Genomic DNA, 17,421 nt, shown 5'->3' with positions numbered 1-17,421 from the left:
CTATGATATCCCGGTCCCATGTTCCTAACCATGCCCTGAGTTCATCTGCCTTCCCTGTTAGGCCCCTTGCATTGAAATAAATGCAGTTTAATTTATTAGTCCTACCTTGTCCCTGCCTGCCCTGACTGTTTTGACTCACTTCTGTTCTCAGCTGTACCTGTCTCAGATCGATCTCTTTCCTCACTATCTTCCTGGGTCCCCCCCCCCCACCTTACTTGTTTAAATCCTCCCAAGCATTTCTAGCAAATCTCCCTGCCAGTATATTAGTCCCCTTCCAATTTAGGTGCATCCGTCCTTCTTATACAGGTCACTTCTACCCCAAAAGAGATTCCAATGATCCAAAAATGTGAATCCTTCTGCCATACACCAGCTCCTCAGCCATGCATTCATCTCCTCTATCCTCCTATTCCTGCCCTCACTAGCTCATAGCACTGGGAGTAATCCAGATATTACTACCCTTGAGGACTTCCTTTTTAAATTCCTGCCTAACTCAACATGGACATCTACTTCAAACTCACCGACTCCCACAGCTACCTGGACTACACCTCCTACCCTGCCTGTTGTAAAAACGCTATTCCTTACAATTCCTGTGCCTCCGCCGCATCTGCTCCCAGGAGGCCTAGTTCCACCATAGAACATCCCAGATGGCCGCCTCCTTCAAAGACCGCAATTTCCCCTGCCATGTGATCGACAATGCCCTCCAATGCCCTCCTCCACTTCCAGCACCTCTGCCTTTGAACCCTACCCCTCTAATTGCAACAAGGACAGAAACCCCGTGATCCTCACCTTCCACCCACCAACCTCCCAGATACAATGCATCATCTTCTGCAATTTCCACCACCAACAAACAGACCCCACCACCAGGGATATATTTCCCTTCCCACCCCTATCTGCGTTCTGCAAAGACCATTCCCCCTGCGACTCCCTTGTTAGGTTCACGGCCCCTACTAATCCACCCTCCAGTCCCGGCACCTTCCCTTGCCACCACAAGCAGTGCAAAGCCTGATCCCACATCTTCCTACTCACCTCCATCCAAAGCCCCACAGGATGCTTCCACATCTGACGTACACGCCATCTGCTGTGTCCAATGCTCTTGGTGTGGTCTCCTCTACAATGGGGAGTCAGGACGCTAACTTGCAAAATGTTTCAGAAAACATTTTGAGGACACATGCACTAAACAACTCCACCGTCCAGTGGCCGAACACTTTTACTCCCCCTCCCAGTCTGCCGAGGACATGCACATCCTGGGCCACCTCTACTGTCAAACTCTAGCCACCCGACGCCTGGAGAAAGAACACCTGAGCTTCTGCCTTGGGACTCTCCAACCACACAGGATCAATGTATTTTCACCTGTTTATTCATTTCGCACACCCCCCCTCCCCCCACCTAATCTGAGAGCCAACCTTCCAACTCTGTATCGCCCTCTTAAACTGTCCATCTTCCTTCCCACCTATTCACTCCACCCTTCTTTCCAACTGATCACCATCAACCCCCACCTCCAGCTATCTATCGCATTGCCAGCTTCCTGCCCCCCCACTCCCATTTATCTCTCAGGCCCCTTGGGCCACACCCTCATTTCTGATGAAGAGCTTAATCTCAAAACGTCGACTCTCCTGCTCCTCAGATGCTGCCTGAACCGGCTGTGCTTTTCCAGCACCACACATTTGACTCTGATCTCCAGTATCTGCAATCCTCACTTTCTCCACAGGGAGAACATGCAAACTCCACACAGACAATCACCCAAGGGTGGAATAGAACCCAAGTCCCTCGTGATGTGAGGGAGCAGTGCTAACCACTGAAATTTTCAGCATGAAAAAAATGAAAAGGCATTTTAAATTATTATATTGCAGGCAAAAATGCACTACATATTGCAACTCACCTGGAGTTCCCCTCTTGGTCAATTTTTTTAAAAAGTTGAAATTCTGATTTTTCCACAAAACCATTAATAGTTGGTAACTTATGAACAAAAAGAAATTGTATTATTTTTCTTAAAAAAGGGAACAACTTTACTTTGCTTGTGTTTAAATCTCTTGCATTTAAAATTAAACTATCCCATTATTCCATTAGGAATGCGTCGATCCACATCCATGTCTTATGTCGAGGGATATGCAGGAACCTGGCCTGAAAAGAAACCAAGGTTGGTGATACCATTTTAAAACCTTTTCAGGTTGAATTAAAATTCAAATGTAAGTGTAACTGCTCATTAGTTTTTCAATGTATTTGCAATTAATATTGGTTTCTAGTACAAATTAATCCTATTTTAGATATAAAGCAATAAGATTAAATATTAACAAAATGTATTTGATATTTTGATACATTTTTATTATCATAAACTCATTGTCCTATTTATTGTGCACCCTGTCATTGTATTAAGCTGTTGCATTTTGCTTTTTGGTTTGACGTGGAAGGAACATAAAATGCCATGGTCTATGAAGATTAAATTTATCAAGGAGAAAGAAGCAACTGTAGAATGAAACAGCATTAAAAATGGACGGAGGGATAGATCTAGTTAAGATATTCTGCAGTGCTAACATCACTTCCAGCCTTGTGGCACTCTATATCTTAAAATATATAAGAATTTTGTGCAATTCATATTTTAAGGCTAATTCTTATTGTTACTATTGAATCAATTTCTGAAGCCAATATTTTTCTCAGGAATTTGTTTAAATAAATGTTTATAAATCTGTTGCTAATACAGTTTTGTTTTCCTTTAAATAGAGCTTTTCCCCAAGCTGTTTCTTTCAATATTCCCTTCGATTCAGACAGCAATATCGACGCATCTACTACAAATAACCGGACAATAATTAGGTCAATCAGTAATGACAGTTTGATTTCAAACATCAACAATACTCCCAAACATTTAGTGAGAAATGAATCCTTGCAGCCAATAAATGGACAAAGCAATGGAATTGAAGAAGAGCATCTTTCTAATCACAGTTATGAAAGACCATCTAAAGGTTCCACGAGAAGGTCTGGTTCGTCAAATGATACTCTGAGGAGACCATCCTTGCGAGGTACGGTGTCAAATGGGCCAAAGGAAAATAGTTTAGATATCCCACCAAGCATTGAAGAAGCTCTGCAGATAATTCATGACGTGGACAAACTCTGCCCAGATCTTCAATCTGATCAAGTAGCTGATGGTTTTTTCTTACATATTAACAATGCCAGTGATGTCCCGGTAAAGCCCAAAATGAATCAAACAAGCAGCCTCGATTCCATTGCAGAGCTTAAAGGTGCTACAAGCCCTTTGACTGATAATACAGAGGTAGACACAGGGATTCATGTCCAATCTGAAGACATTCAAGAAACAATAGATGAAGACTTTTCCTTTAGAGATTACACAGTGAGTATGGATTCTGATATGGAAGACTCTTCTAAACCTCAAGACTCTGATCTAAGATGTGATGACAATAGTGATATGTTAACACCAGGCTCAAACTCATTGAATGCTGTATTGCAAGCTGGAAATAGCATCTCTCCAGGTTCTGCAATTAAAATGACTAGTTTTGCTGAACAAAAGTTCAAGAAGCTGAATGTCTCAGATGCCAGGTTGAGCAGTAGTAGTTCCCAAAAGACTACCCCAGAAAGTTCAGAGCTTAGTACTCCAGGCATGATTTCTAATAGTCGAATACCAGAGCTGAGTCCAAACAGACAAGTGAGAGATCCTGCACAATTGTTGGCATCTGAAGTGATTCAGCTTAAAATGAAACTAGAAGAAAAGCGACGAGCTATTGAAGCTCAGAAAAAGAAAGTTGAAGCTGCTTTTACAAGGCAAAGACAAAAAATGGGTAGGACGGCATTTTTGAATGTTGTGAAAAAGAAAAGTGATGGAAGCTCTCCATTAAATGAGGAACCTGGTGGTGATCATGGAGATGGATTGACACGTGAGAGGAAATTGTTGCAAACAGGGAGCATTGAGGAAAAAGATGAATTAACGCCCGAGATGATTGCAATTAATGGTAACACAGCAGATAGTGGTAAACGGGGCCTTCAATCCCCCACTTCTGCAGCCCAATCAGAAAAACAGGTTTCCTGGAATTTAAGCAACACTGCTGAAGAGACTTTAGGAGATGTTGATGTCATTGAGTATAATCGATTAATTGAAAAAATGAATACAGCTTTGCATGCACTGCAACAGGAGATGCAACGTTTGGCAAATCAGCAGGAATTAATAATGCAAATGAGGGAACAACAACAAGCATGGGTAATTTCTCCTCCTCAACCTTCACCACAAAAACAAATCCGAGAAGTCCGATCATCTTCAAGATCTACTGGATCATTATCCCCTTCCCTATCCTCTTCTGGTGAATCACCGCGCTCTACGCAACGATCTCCTCAGACTTCACACAGAAGATCTTCATATTCTCATGTTAAAAACTCAAAATCGAGACCAAATGAATTGAAGATAACGCCATTAAACCGTGTTCTCACTGCCCCACGTTCTGTTGATAGTCTTCCTCATCTTAGAAAGTTCTCTCCCAGCCAGTTCCAGACCAAATCATTTCTTTTTCTTGAAGATGACACACCTGATGATTCCTCAAAAGGAGGGGGTGTGAAATTAACTAATGAGGAATTGGAGCCTGAGGTGGAAGAGAATAAACAGATAAATGAAAAGCCCTTGGAAATGGAAAAAGTGGACCAGGTGCCACCTGTTGAACCAGAAGAGTCACCATTGCCCACAGTGTCCACAGAAAAGTCTGCTTCTCTTCTGGAGAGTCCTGTTAAAAAGAAATATCCTGTTGACCAGAACACAAAGGCAAGCTTAATTGAGGTTTCCCTTTCAGACCTAAAGCTTTCAGAGGAGGAAGTGGAAGTGGACGAGGCAAATGATGGTGACACTGAAAAGGAGCAGTTTGAAGAACAAAAGTTGTGTTGTGGATTTTTCTTTAAAGTAAGTGGCTTTTTATTTTCCTTTCTGGAATTGCAGAATAAGAGTTTTTAATAGTAACTACAAAATAAACGGGCACATATGCAAGAACATTGATGTATGTTACTAATTTTGTTGAAGCAGTGCCATTGGATTGCATAATGTTGTTCTCAATATGTTTGACAGTAAACTGTACTAACAAATAGTTGTCAGCCTTGGATTAGTGATCAGAATGGAGGCTGGATGGGGAGAGGCTCTCAAATTGGGCAATAATTGATCACTTAATAGCTTCAATGAATGAGAGCAAGAGGGGCTACACTGTCCCTCACCCTTAGCCTGTAAAATTGTGGAGAAGGGGTAGGCAAGACTGCAACATGCATAAATCTGCTGGTGGGCTGCTGCCATTGAACACCGAATGCAGCCGGGACTGTAGTATCCTGATCTCCAGCATCTGCAGTCCTCACTTTCTTATCATTGTTATAACCTTACTGAGAAGCCTCTTCCAAGGATGCTCACCTTGAAGTTCTCCTCCTCCCTCCACAAGACTCTCCTGCTACTCAGATGCTGCCTGACTTGCTATGCTTTTCCAGTGCCACATTTTTTAACTCTGTAGTATTGTGGAATTTATTGAGGAACGCTGTATATAGGAATAGCTACTAAGCTTGCCTCTGGTGGATTTGAAAAATCCTGTAGGACCATTCAACAAGGAGGGGAATTTTCCTGGTGTCTTGACAATTCACCAACAAGTAAAGCATTGCTGTTTCTAGGATCCTGATTTTTTGGAAATTAGCTGATACGCTTGCTACAATACAACAGTGACGACATGATAAAAATGTTACATCAGCTTTGTCATGTTCCAAAGTAAGCATTCCATGGAAAGTGTTGAATCGATGTTAAAAAAAATCTTCTAAGCTTTCCAATCTCCTGATAACTTTATGGGAAAGAGAATTTCAATGCAATGATTCTTAAACTGCTTCAAAAGTACTTGGTTTCTCCAAAATGTCCCCCTGGAAGAGTATAAATTTAAAACTCCTTAGTGGAAGTTTAATATGTTGAATATGTTTTGCAGGGAATTCAACATAGCAATAGATATATAAATATATCCCTCTGTATCATCTGAGCATTTACAGATAGGAACTCTGAGAATATGGCCTCTCTCTTGTCTAATATTTGTCTGTAATATTATTACATCTGATTAACTCCCCTCTGTCTCTACCCGTTCTCTTGTGTTCTCCTTCTCTCCTACTAATTCTGTGGTATTTGAAATTCCAGTCATTCTTTGCAGAGAATTGCAACTTGCATTGGCCCTTTATTTGCTATCCAGAAGTCCACAGGGGGAGATTGACTGCGAGCAGTTAACACCTTATTTTTTTGGGTACTTGAACTTGAAGTAACATGACTTAACAACATGCGATGAGTTTAGTTTATAAGCACCACCACACAAGCACAGCAACTGCAAACCATTCAATGTGTTCAATTGTGACAGACAGCAGTGTCATCCCAATTATTTCTGACGCTAACAGAGAGCTACATTATTGATAGTATGTTTATATTACAACCCTGTCATCTGTCCGTACCTGATCTTCTGTGACATTTGTGCAAACATTACCATGTACATTGTCGATCTTGTTATTTTGACATGAATTTTGTCCTCCAATCTTTAATTTTTTTGCATCTACATAACCACATTAGTAGTAATGATACTTTAGTCAAGAAGCATGTTCATAGCCAGAAACTTAATTACAGTGTGACTTGCAAAACAGCATTCACAAGTAATCAAATTAAAAGCATGGAAACAACTAACAAATAGGTCATAACAAAAATAAACAAAGTCAACAGATCACAAGGAAGTAGTGAACAGGTTATTAAAAGATGGGCTATTGAACTAAAATTATCTTATAATTATAAACTTCTACATGGTTTCCACATTACAGACACTGAAGCATGTACACATTTCATCACTTGAAGTACTTCTTTGAAGTTCTAACCCATGTAAGGACTAGGCTGTCATTGGTACCTATCTATTCTCCATCTTCTGGGGAAGAATTTGTTTGAACCTTTGAATTGCTTTGATTGCCCTGGACATGGTGGTGGTAACCAGTTTTGCAACTGAGCAGATTGTATAAGGGATTTTTCAAACTTCATGCAGATAGTAACTCTCCTTGTTTGTAAAGTTTATAAGAAAACAATGTAACGCCTCCTTTTGGAAGATAGGTTGTTCTGCTATAACATGCAAATTTGCTATAACACAGTTGACAATTTGGGGACACTGTTTCTAAAGTGCTAACTTTTAAAGCATGTATTGGTTATAACATGATTCCAGCCCCATTAGTTTAAATGGTGCTGCTATTATGCGATTTTCTTATAAAACAGGATTGCATGAGAACGGAATTACAGCATTATGACAGAACCGACTATATTGAATGGAAAATGGAAGTTGGACACAGCTGTATAGCAAAAGTTAAAGTTTTGTAAATTAAAAATCAAGTGGAAGTGTGCATTTTAGCTGCACTTTTCAGAGCAATGAGATTGTTACTTTGAGACAGCATGGTACTAGAAAGTTAAGGAAGAAACTGTCTAACGACAGTCCTCGGATTGGTCCAGTTGTAGTTACTGACCTGAGAGTGCAATGAACTCCAATGTCCAGAAGACTGCAAACAAGAACCATTTCTCAACATTTCTTTCTTGAGTGTAAATGACAAAAACTTAAATGAAAGAAACATTACTAGTAGCCTCTTTGGTTATGTAGCAAGAGATTGCAATATTCTGGCATCACGTTAGCAACTCTGAAGACTTGAGGCCCTTTTGTAGAATTGATGTTAACTCTGTCTGATTTTCTCCGCATGTTTCTCCAGCTTTATAACTAAATCATTTTGATGGGGATAGTAAGCCAGTGAGTGGCCATTCTCCTTTAGCAACTCTTAATTTCTCTTTTTCTAGAGTTGTGTAGAAATTGAGATTAGTATTAGAATGAGATATCCGATCAGTTGTACTTTTTGTAGATGTCTTCTTTTAGTGCAATTCCTTGCAGTTTTAAGTTATATATACATTGGTTTAGGTTTTATTTCTAATCAATTCCTAACTTGATTTGTTTTTTCAAGGATGATCAGAAAGCTGAAGAAATTGCTATGAAACGTGCAGCCCTCTTGGAAAAACGTATGAGGAGAGAGAAGGAAAAGCAGATTAGACGACAGCAACTGGAAGCAGAGATGGAAGAGAAGAAGGAAGAGGCCAGGTACAGAATGGTCAGAAATAGTTGTCCTGTATTGTAAACGGTCAGTTTTTTGCTGCATTACAGTTACATACAAGAGATATTAAGACGTGCAGCTATCCGAAGCTAACTTGAACCTCCTTGTCTGTAGAATTACATCTCATTCAGGTGAATGTGACTGCAGCTTCCACCAATATTATCATTTAAACCATTTAGAAGAATGTTGATTTATTATTGAAGTACCATGGTGTGTCTGCCTTGGCTCAATGGTAACACACTCATCTGAGTCAGAAGGCTTAAATCCTACACAGGATTTCACACAATTTTGACTGCCAATTTAGTGAAATTATCAAGGTTGCAACATTGTATGAATCAGAAAGTGGAGGCCTCTCTGCCCCTTGTGCAGCTGTAAAAGATTCCATGGAACTATTCTAAGGACAATGTGTTTTCCTGGTGTACTGGCCAATATTTAACCCTCAACCCAACGTGACTTCCAAAGAAAACAGATTACTTTAACTTGGTCTCATGGCTGTTTTGTAGTACATTGCAGTGTACAAGTTGGCTGCTGTGATTTCCTACATTACAAGAATGGCCAGACTTCAAAAATACTTTGCCTGTGACAAAAGTTGTGATGTCACCCAATTTTTTAAGACAATATGTAAATACAAGATTTTTTTTCTTGAATTTCCCACAGACTCAAAGCTGAAGAAGAGCGACAAAAGAAAGAAGATGAACGTTCGCGCAGAGAATTCATTAAACAGGAATACCTAAGAAAAAAGCAGTTAAAATTAATGAAAGACATGGATAGTGTGATAAAGCCTCGTCCCACCAGTCTGAAACTCAAAAAGGCTCGTCCAAAGTCTTTCCGAGAAGATGGATCAATCCCACCTGTCAGATCATCAGCAGGTAATCAAAATCATTCTGTTTTGAAGAGACTGTTTATTTGAAAAGACTACAGCCTTTTGCAATCATTTTGAGGATCTCTTAAACTTGAAATGTAGTCCAGGTTACTTAATTTTTTGTTACTAGATGAAACCGACCAATTTGGGAAGATGTTAGAGATGTAAACAAAAAATTGTAAATGCTGAAGATTTTAGATATGTTAAAACACAACTCCTTACAGCATCTGAAATAGAGAAGACTCTGACTATGGGTTTCTTGGCCAAAACGGTAACCTGTCTTTCCCTTATCGGTAGCTGACAGTTCATTACAGAAACCAACAAATATGGGTTTGAAGAAGTAAACCCTTTGACTTAACGGTTTTACTTTTGCTGTTTTTCAGTGTCCTGTCTATCTTTGGCATCATTGAACACGGCAGATGCTGACAGTGTACATTCAGGAAGAAAAACTCCCAGGTAATAACAATCACACCTGACACCTAAATTCTTTATTGTTGTTCACTGTTTTTTCATGTGATAAAAATGGAACAGTTTTAAATTATTCTGTTGAATTTAGATTTGCTATCTATGACCATGTCATTATGTGTCTTTGCATCAACATTTATTAATAACACTTCTGTAATGCACCTTGAGATGTTTTACCATGTTAAAGGTGCTATAGAAATGCAGTCCTCTTCAGCAAAGGGGAAGTTACACCCAAACAAATCTAGAGCCTTGAGTTACAGCGTTGAATTGAAATCTTAACACAGTCCCTGAGAAGAAGACATACTTTCATACATTTAGGATGAACAAATGATAAATATGATCTCTCACTTCCAAATATTAAATCTACCCTTACAATTTAGTCATATTCAGAGTTTGAAAGATGGTCTTGAAATAAGGTCCAGATAAATAGTCTTGTAATGTGGTGGATCATTATCAGCTATATGAACTGATGATGGAATGGGGTATGTAAATTGCTTAGACCTAAATACCATCTTTCTCATCATGTTTTATTGGATAAATATGCCGCTTCACCCATGAGTTCCATATAGAAAACTAACCAGTGGTTTGATTTAAATATTCCTTTAATGCAACCTAATGGTAGCACATATCGGTGACATTATTATGTTACTGTCGCAAAGAAGGAAAAATATGGAGTGTTGAATATATTTTGGGGAAAGTCTGTTAATTGACATTGGCATCTTTTCCAGTGACTACCCTCCCATTTAATCCCTGCTGTGATTTTCTGAATAGTGGGGGCAGTATCCCACTTACCCTTGTGCCAATAGAAACCCTTAAATGAACAGTGGGCACTTAAGAGGTCACTTCCTGTCTCCAGCACTATTTCACAGTGGACAGCCCAAGGTCCTTGATGGGTTTGAAACCAGACAGGTAACATTGTATGGCCTACAAGTAGGAAAGGCAAAGAGGGTGACTCCATTTTGGGCTCCCAGTTTCAAATGAAGGTGACCTTCCCATGGCTCCCCAATCCTTCCTCATTCCCCTTCCCCAAGACCTGGCAGCTGGCCATAGCAATACCTGAGCAACCCTCACTCTCCACTCTCCAACCCCCCCCCCCCCCACAGTTACTCTGCACCCAGCTCTGTCAGTGGACATTGAGGATGAAAGGAGTGGAGGGAGGGAGGGAGGGGTTCTTAAGTAATTAACATTCCAGCTCACTTTAATTTACTGCAGATCCATGGGATTGAAATGGATCAACAGAATGCATCTGGCCAAGCTACTGCTTGTTGGATGTGAAATCCAGCCCCTTGTTACATACGATTCAAAATAACATAGTGTCAACTGTCCCTCAGTAGCATATTTGTCCCTGGGTCAAATGATTGTGGATTTAACTTTGACTCCAGAGACTTGAGCACAAAAGACCAGGCTGACACTTCCGTGCAGTGTATGGGGAGGAGCTGCACCGTCAGAGATCCCATCCTTCAGATGGAATATTAAACTGAATTCCTGTCTATATTTCCATGTGGACATAAATAATTCTATGATCATATTTTGAAAGGTAGCTATCCCAGATGTCTGAACCAATACTTATCCCTTAATTCACATTAGTAAAATCCATTATCTGCTCATTATCACGTAAGGTTTGTAAGTGTTTTCTGTGTGTTATAGTCCATTATTTTTCTGTGTTTAAACAGGGACTCCTTCAAAAATGCATCATTAACAATAAAGCACTTATATAGACATTCTGACATTGTGAAAGGTACTGATTAAATGCACATTTTTACAGTATAATAAAACAAAGAATAAAGTGTCCAAAACAAAAGAATTTTAGTTTGCCAAATACAAATTATTACGTGGTATATTTAATCATTATATGAATCAGAATCATTATTCTGAACTAATTAAGGATCTTTCATTTCGCATTTTTTTTTAATGCACAGGACAGAATCAGTTGATGGATTTATGTCACCAAGTTGTTCTGTCAATCGCAATGGTGAGAAAGACTGGGAGAATGAATCAACAACTTCCTCAGTGGCTTCTGCAACAGAGTACACAGGTGATGTTTTCTAATATTCTGAAGTAATACGTTATAAATCATGTCTGTTGTTCCCTCTTTTTCCCCCTCAGAGACCACATTTACAGGTAGCCAGGGTGAATTTTTCATAAGATTACATAGAATATGCACCACAGAAACATGCCTTTCAGCTCAACTTGCTTATGCTGCTGTTTATTAGGATAAAGGTGAGGACTGGAAATGCTAGAGTTTAGAGTCGAAGAGTGTGGTGCTGGAAAAGTACAGGAGCAGGAGTGTTGATATTTCGAGCATAAGCTCTTCATCAGGAAGAATTCCTGTGCTTTTCCAGCACCACATTCTCCAATTATGCTGCTGTTTTATATTCTACATATGTCTGCTCTCATTCTACCCTTTTCTTAGCCTTGCAGCGTATATTTTTATTCCCTTTTCTCTCATCATCTTATCCAGTTTTCTCTTGCAAACTTCTAATCTATTTACCTCAATCACTTCATGTTTTAGCATGTGCCACATTTGAACTATTCTGTAGGCAAATATGTATCTCCTTACTCCGGTATCGGATTTATTAAGAATTATCTTGTATTTGCAATGCCTATTTTTAGATCTTCCTACAAATAGAAACAGTCTCTCAATATCATCATACGGAACCCATTCATTGATGTGAAGGCCTCCATCAAATCTCCACTTAATATTTTTTTAAAGAAGTCTCAACTTGTTCACTCTTTTCCAATGGCTCCCTTGCCAACAGCATTCTGTATATACTTACACGTAGTTGCTGTGGTTCAAGAAGGCAATTCATTACCACCTCAGGTAATTAGCCAAAATGCTGGCTGAGCCTGTGGTATCAATATCCTGTCAACAAACAAAATCAAATCAGAATAACTATCATCTATTCCTCCTCCCTTCATTCTACTTTATTTTAGACAACTTATTTCGGTTTCTTTATCCATTACTCCTCATGCTTACTTTGGGCTACTATGTGTGATGCCTGATCAAAATGTACTCAAGCCCTTTTTTTTTTTTTGAAGAGCGTTTATGTTCTGTTGGAATTGCAGAGCAGGCACCCTTGAACCAGGCTTTCGACCAGGTTTTGGAATGCAATGCCAAACAAAGATGTTCTGCAATTTCTTCACCTGATTTTCTAGTCTGCATGTAAGCTGTTAGAATTAATGGCCCTCTTTCCAGGTATGCCTGTACATCAATGTGCAAGGACAAGCCTGAGAATTTATTGCTTAGCTGCCTCCATAGATTAGTCAGTTTGCATCATGCTGTGATGCCATTTTCATTAAGCTAGCCGTTGCACTTGACCAGCTCAACTTTTGTAACAAGTTGCAAAATGAAATTTTAACTTGTTGTGAGGCCCAAGAAAATATTTGTCTTTTGCTGTTTGGAAAGAAGTCAGTTCACCTATACTTCCTAGTTGCACCAAAATCCAATTGCTGTATGTTTGGAGCTGACAGCCTTCTGGTGAGTGTCTAAAACCTTTGGGGCCCAAACATTCATTCAGGTAAGGTTTCCTAAAGGGGGTGCATTAAGCTTCTTTAATGGAAGTGATCCAGTGACAGCTGAAAAATGGGATGAGGGAGAAACCTTTTCTCTGGTGTAGTGTTAAAACACTGCTCTACGTCAATGGTGAATTGAATCAGAACTGGTGAGAAGTGCTGACAGATGAACTTTGCACTCATTAGTGACCCACCTTAGCTATGCAACTAATTTGTCCCCTGAATTTGGGAAAGGTTCTCTGCCTGCTGATTGGGAAAGGATTTTGCTTTGCTGTACTTAATCTGGTCCTTGTCCTTGAAATGGACCATTTTAACCCCATTCTGGATTAGTGGTGCTGGAAGAGCACAGCAGTTCAGGCAGCATCCAAGGAGCTGCGAAATCGATGTTTCGGGCAAAAGCCCTTCATTTTAACCCCATATTAACATCTTATATCTCTTCTATCACTTTTGTCAGTTATAATTTTGTATATATGAATCATGTGGAGTCATTGGATAATTAAACATTGGGCAGATGTAATGCTTCTTTATAACCTCATGCAGTAAAACATTCATCAACTGATGCAAGTAGATTAGAATAGACATGGTGTTTGTGGTTCTTTTGCATGTATATAATTATCAATAATTTATATACTTGCAGGACCAAAGTTATACAAGGAACCCAGTGCAAAATCTAACAAACATATAATTCAGAATGCAATCTCTCATTGCTGTTTAGCTGGAAAAGTCAATGAGAATCAGAAGAATAAAATACTCGCGGTAAGATATTGATTCCTGGTGTCATCTGTTATGTTGGAAAACTAATGCGTGTGTTAGAAACCAATGTCTGTAGCTATTAAAACATACAATTGAATGCAACAGTCTTCAAAACTGAGCTGTGTACCCTCGCCAGTCATAAATTTAAAGCCTTCAGTCATATATGGTTTGCTGCAGAATTAAGTGTATGATGAGTGGGAAGTATATGCTCATTGTTCCCTCTTCATGTCTTTTTTTAGAATGCACAAGTAACTACTTGAAGTCCACAGTGTTTTTCAAATTATTCCCCACACAGTAATTTCAAAGAGCTTGTGAGTGGACTGCACAGTTTTGCAGCTAAGAGGAAACATTGTATATACTATATATATATTTTTTAAATGGCACGCTTTATATTAAATCAGATCTTTTTATGTACAATGCCCTCGCATTGTAATAATTTGTTCACTTTATTTTTAAAAATATAAAAAAGCACAACAGCCCCCCCACCCCCACCAAACACCCCCGGCAAGTGTCACTGGTCTGACGCCATATGCTTCATCAGTGCGCCAATTGGTTTTACAGTTATACCGACATGAGATACTGCAGCTATGTTGCATTGTAGCACTGTTGTCAGTGCTGACTGAAGGGGTGTTGTGGTGCAGTGGTAATGCCTACCTCTGAAATAGGACACCAGGCTTGAGCCTCATCTGCTCCAAAGGTGTGTAATAACATCTCTGATCAGATTAATTGGCAAATACCTACTCTGCTGGTGGTGATCAACATAGAACATGGACTATATCCTTCTTGTGTGGATTGTTGGAAGTTCTGTGACTGTTTGTTCAGACAAATGTTTTTACTATATCTTAAAATAATCTTGTCATTTGGTTAAACATGACAAGATTATCACAGTTATGTTTTGTATATTTTTAGGAAATGGAGAATTCTGAAGCCAATAACTTTCTGATCCTTTTCCGGGATGCTGGTTGCCAATTCCGTTCACTCTATACCTACAGTCCAGAAACCGAAGAAATTACTAAATTAGCAGGAATAGGGCCTAAAAACATTGGAAAGAAAATGATTGAGGGACTCTACAAGTACAACTCTGACCGCAAGCAGTTTAGTCGCATTCCTGCCAAATCCTTATCTGCTTGCGTGGACGCAATTATCATCCATGGCTACCTGTGGCAGTATAAAAGACCCAACACACCCAAAAAACTCACTCCAACACGGTCGTAGTAAGGAGAGCCTAATGAAAACATTTAGTGGTCATTAAACAATTGCACTTCATCGTAACTGCCTAAGGAGAAGGGGTTTTCTAGTTGCTGAGAGCAATTCTTATGTTTGTAGATTTGATAATGTACCTAGTATGTACAACAAGTGAAAACTGGACACCAAACTCTGCTTTCATTATGCACAACTGGAATGTATGTGTTAAGAGGCATTGAAGGACATCACTATTGCAATAGGAGGTAAAACAATTAATTGTGAAGTGATTTTACCTTGCTCATGCTTGTAGTTTTCTATTTGCTAATTAATGTGACATCAATACCATAACTCATTGTTTGGTACACTGGAGCATCTGAATGTTACATACTTAAACTAGCAAGTAATATTTTTGCCTTAGTCACATTTTTCATGTTTTTACAACTGTCATAAGATTCTGTTTATGCTATATTTTAAAGGGTAGGTGTTTTATATACATTCAATGTTCCACAGTATTAGCCATATCTGCATAAAGGGGCTGATGATGGCTGACTAGTCAAAAAGGGTGCTATGGTAAAGTGATTTACTTTAACTAAAGCTACAGTCCTGGTACCATGATTTTCCAGACTATCTACTGGAAGCAGGTTTTGTACTAGTACTGTCAATTAACTCAAAAGAAACGTTTAGCTCAGTGTTCTAAGTACAGCATCATTGGCACGGTTGAGATGTTTTTAAACCTATTGGTAAGAAAATTTAATCTATGCTGGTAATCCTAGTGTTACAGCTGTGTACACTACTGATGTGTGCAACATAAACCTCACTAGTAAATTATCTTGCCTGTAATTTCTGCTGTTTAATTTGATGTTGTCTTAATAGGTACAGTGTGCCTTCACATCGAGAAAGAATAGTGATAGCAATCGTGTTGTGTTTGATGAGTGGATATAGAGACCAAATTCTGACACCATGTCAGTCGTAGCAAAACGAGACAACGAAACAAGGACGTTAATTGAAAACAGTTATGAAATTGGAAAGGAGCAAGATTTTTAAAATCATTTTAATTCTATGGTTAGATTAGTGATCCATATGTGTCTGTTTTGAGCAGCATGAAATTTAAGTAACTAGAAAAGTATAATTGACATTCCTTTCTTTTGAGGAGTCATTCCAATTGTGAATAAAGTGCAAGTTTATCTTTGTCAAGGTGCAGTGCTCCTGCTTTTAACATGTTGGAAAAATAAAGCTGTATTCAGACAATTTTACTACATTTGGTGTTCCAATTGAATTAGAGGCGACAAATTGAGGTTTCTGGGTGCACTGCATTCTGAATTGCTATCTCAGTGCTGTCTAAAATAAGTTTTACTTCTAAAAGCGCCTCAAGGGTATCCTAGAATGTGAATTTGGATAATCAGCATTAGGATGCTTTTTCTTTGTGTTTTTGCTGCACAGTGTGTTTGTCTATCGTTCCTGAATATTGAAAATCCAGTTACTTTCATTTGTTGACCAGATAGTACACCAGCTATCGTCCCTCCTATTTTTACCCATCCACCCCAAAAGAAAATTCACACATTGCATTGTATCACAAAAGCTTTATCAAATGAATTTTAATTCATTACCTATTATCACTGGAATATCCTTATTGAACCTTAGAATTTCCCTTTAGTTAATGAGATCATTGATCTCATTATCAAGTTGTTTTTTAGACCTACTATCTAGAAATTTCTAAAATTTGATAGGTTATAAATTCTGGTTTGAAGAACATTTTCACATGCTTTTATATTTCAGAATATGGAGTAACTTGTTATGAAGACTTGGGAGATTTTTTTTGTCTTTATCAATAGATTCATCTTCAGAATTCAAAACATTTATGCATTCTTGAACTGACTTAACTCTAACCACTTGCATATCCTCCTCATCTCTTCTTTCTATATCTCTCCCTTCTCATTCCTGCTTGCTCTTGTTCTTTTTAAATCCTCATGTTGTTCCTTTACATAGATCACTGGTGAGATCTTGTTTTGGTCTCTGTCAATGCATGGAGTCCCTTTCTCTAACATGACACTTACTGTCTTCCCGTTTCCTAATACAAGCTACCTCTCCCATGATGCATGATGTTACCCTCACCACCCAGCACCTTTTCTGTCCCTTGCATATTCATGACACCAGCTGTGTGTTTGTCTTTCCCATGTCACTCATTTTCCACTTCCCCATATACTTCAGTTCTTTCCCGTCAAATGCTCTGCTCCCAGTGTTTTCTTCATTAGTCTGACTCAGAATTACAAATGATGGTCCTATGCATAAGTTACCTTTGGCAAGCTTGTCTTGTGTAGCTTGCTATCATTCTTTGTGTCATGTCATCACTTTATCTTACATGATACATTACTTGGAGATGCCAGTGTTGGACTGGGGTGTACAAAGTTAAAAATCTCACAACACCAGCTTATAGTCCAACAGGTTTTTTGGAAGCATTAGCTTTCGGAGCACTGCTCCTTTATCAGATGGTTGTAGAGTACATGATCGTAAGACACAGAATTTATAGC

At 38.9% G+C, this 17,421-nt stretch overlaps 1 protein-coding gene and 1 long non-coding RNA gene across 3 annotated transcripts in view; one reads left to right on the top strand and one right to left on the bottom strand.

Moving 5' to 3' along the window:
* camsap2a (calmodulin regulated spectrin-associated protein family, member 2a) overlaps nucleotides 1–16,146 on the top strand; it is a 174,000-nt gene extending 157,854 nt beyond the window's left edge. For both annotated transcript variants that reach the window (XM_043699731.1, XM_043699732.1), the window contains 8 exons: nucleotides 2,068–2,137; nucleotides 2,719–4,891; nucleotides 7,969–8,102; nucleotides 8,773–8,984; nucleotides 9,361–9,433; nucleotides 11,362–11,477; nucleotides 13,593–13,711; nucleotides 14,618–16,146. In XM_043699731.1, the coding sequence (XP_043555666.1) occupies nucleotides 2,068–2,137; nucleotides 2,719–4,891; nucleotides 7,969–8,102; nucleotides 8,773–8,984; nucleotides 9,361–9,433; nucleotides 11,362–11,477; nucleotides 13,593–13,711; nucleotides 14,618–14,923 (3,203 nt within the window). In that variant the 3' untranslated portion in view covers nucleotides 14,924–16,146. The remainder of the gene's footprint in view (nucleotides 1–2,067; nucleotides 2,138–2,718; nucleotides 4,892–7,968; nucleotides 8,103–8,772; nucleotides 8,985–9,360; nucleotides 9,434–11,361; nucleotides 11,478–13,592; nucleotides 13,712–14,617) is intronic.
* Nucleotides 11,371–17,421, bottom strand: part of LOC122554543 — a 31,903-nt gene continuing 25,852 nt past the window's right edge. Inside the window, exons 2-3 of the long non-coding RNA XR_006313013.1 lie at nucleotides 12,220–12,305; nucleotides 11,371–11,459 (exon numbers count right to left, since the gene is read on the bottom strand). This is a non-coding gene — a long non-coding RNA (uncharacterized LOC122554543). The remainder of the gene's footprint in view (nucleotides 11,460–12,219; nucleotides 12,306–17,421) is intronic.

Source organism: Chiloscyllium plagiosum, chromosome 11 (genome assembly GCF_004010195.1).
Source record: "Chiloscyllium plagiosum isolate BGI_BamShark_2017 chromosome 11, ASM401019v2, whole genome shotgun sequence".
Taxonomy (NCBI): Eukaryota; Metazoa; Chordata; class Chondrichthyes; order Orectolobiformes; family Hemiscylliidae; genus Chiloscyllium; species Chiloscyllium plagiosum.
This window is presented reverse-complemented; position numbering and strand designations above follow the sequence as displayed.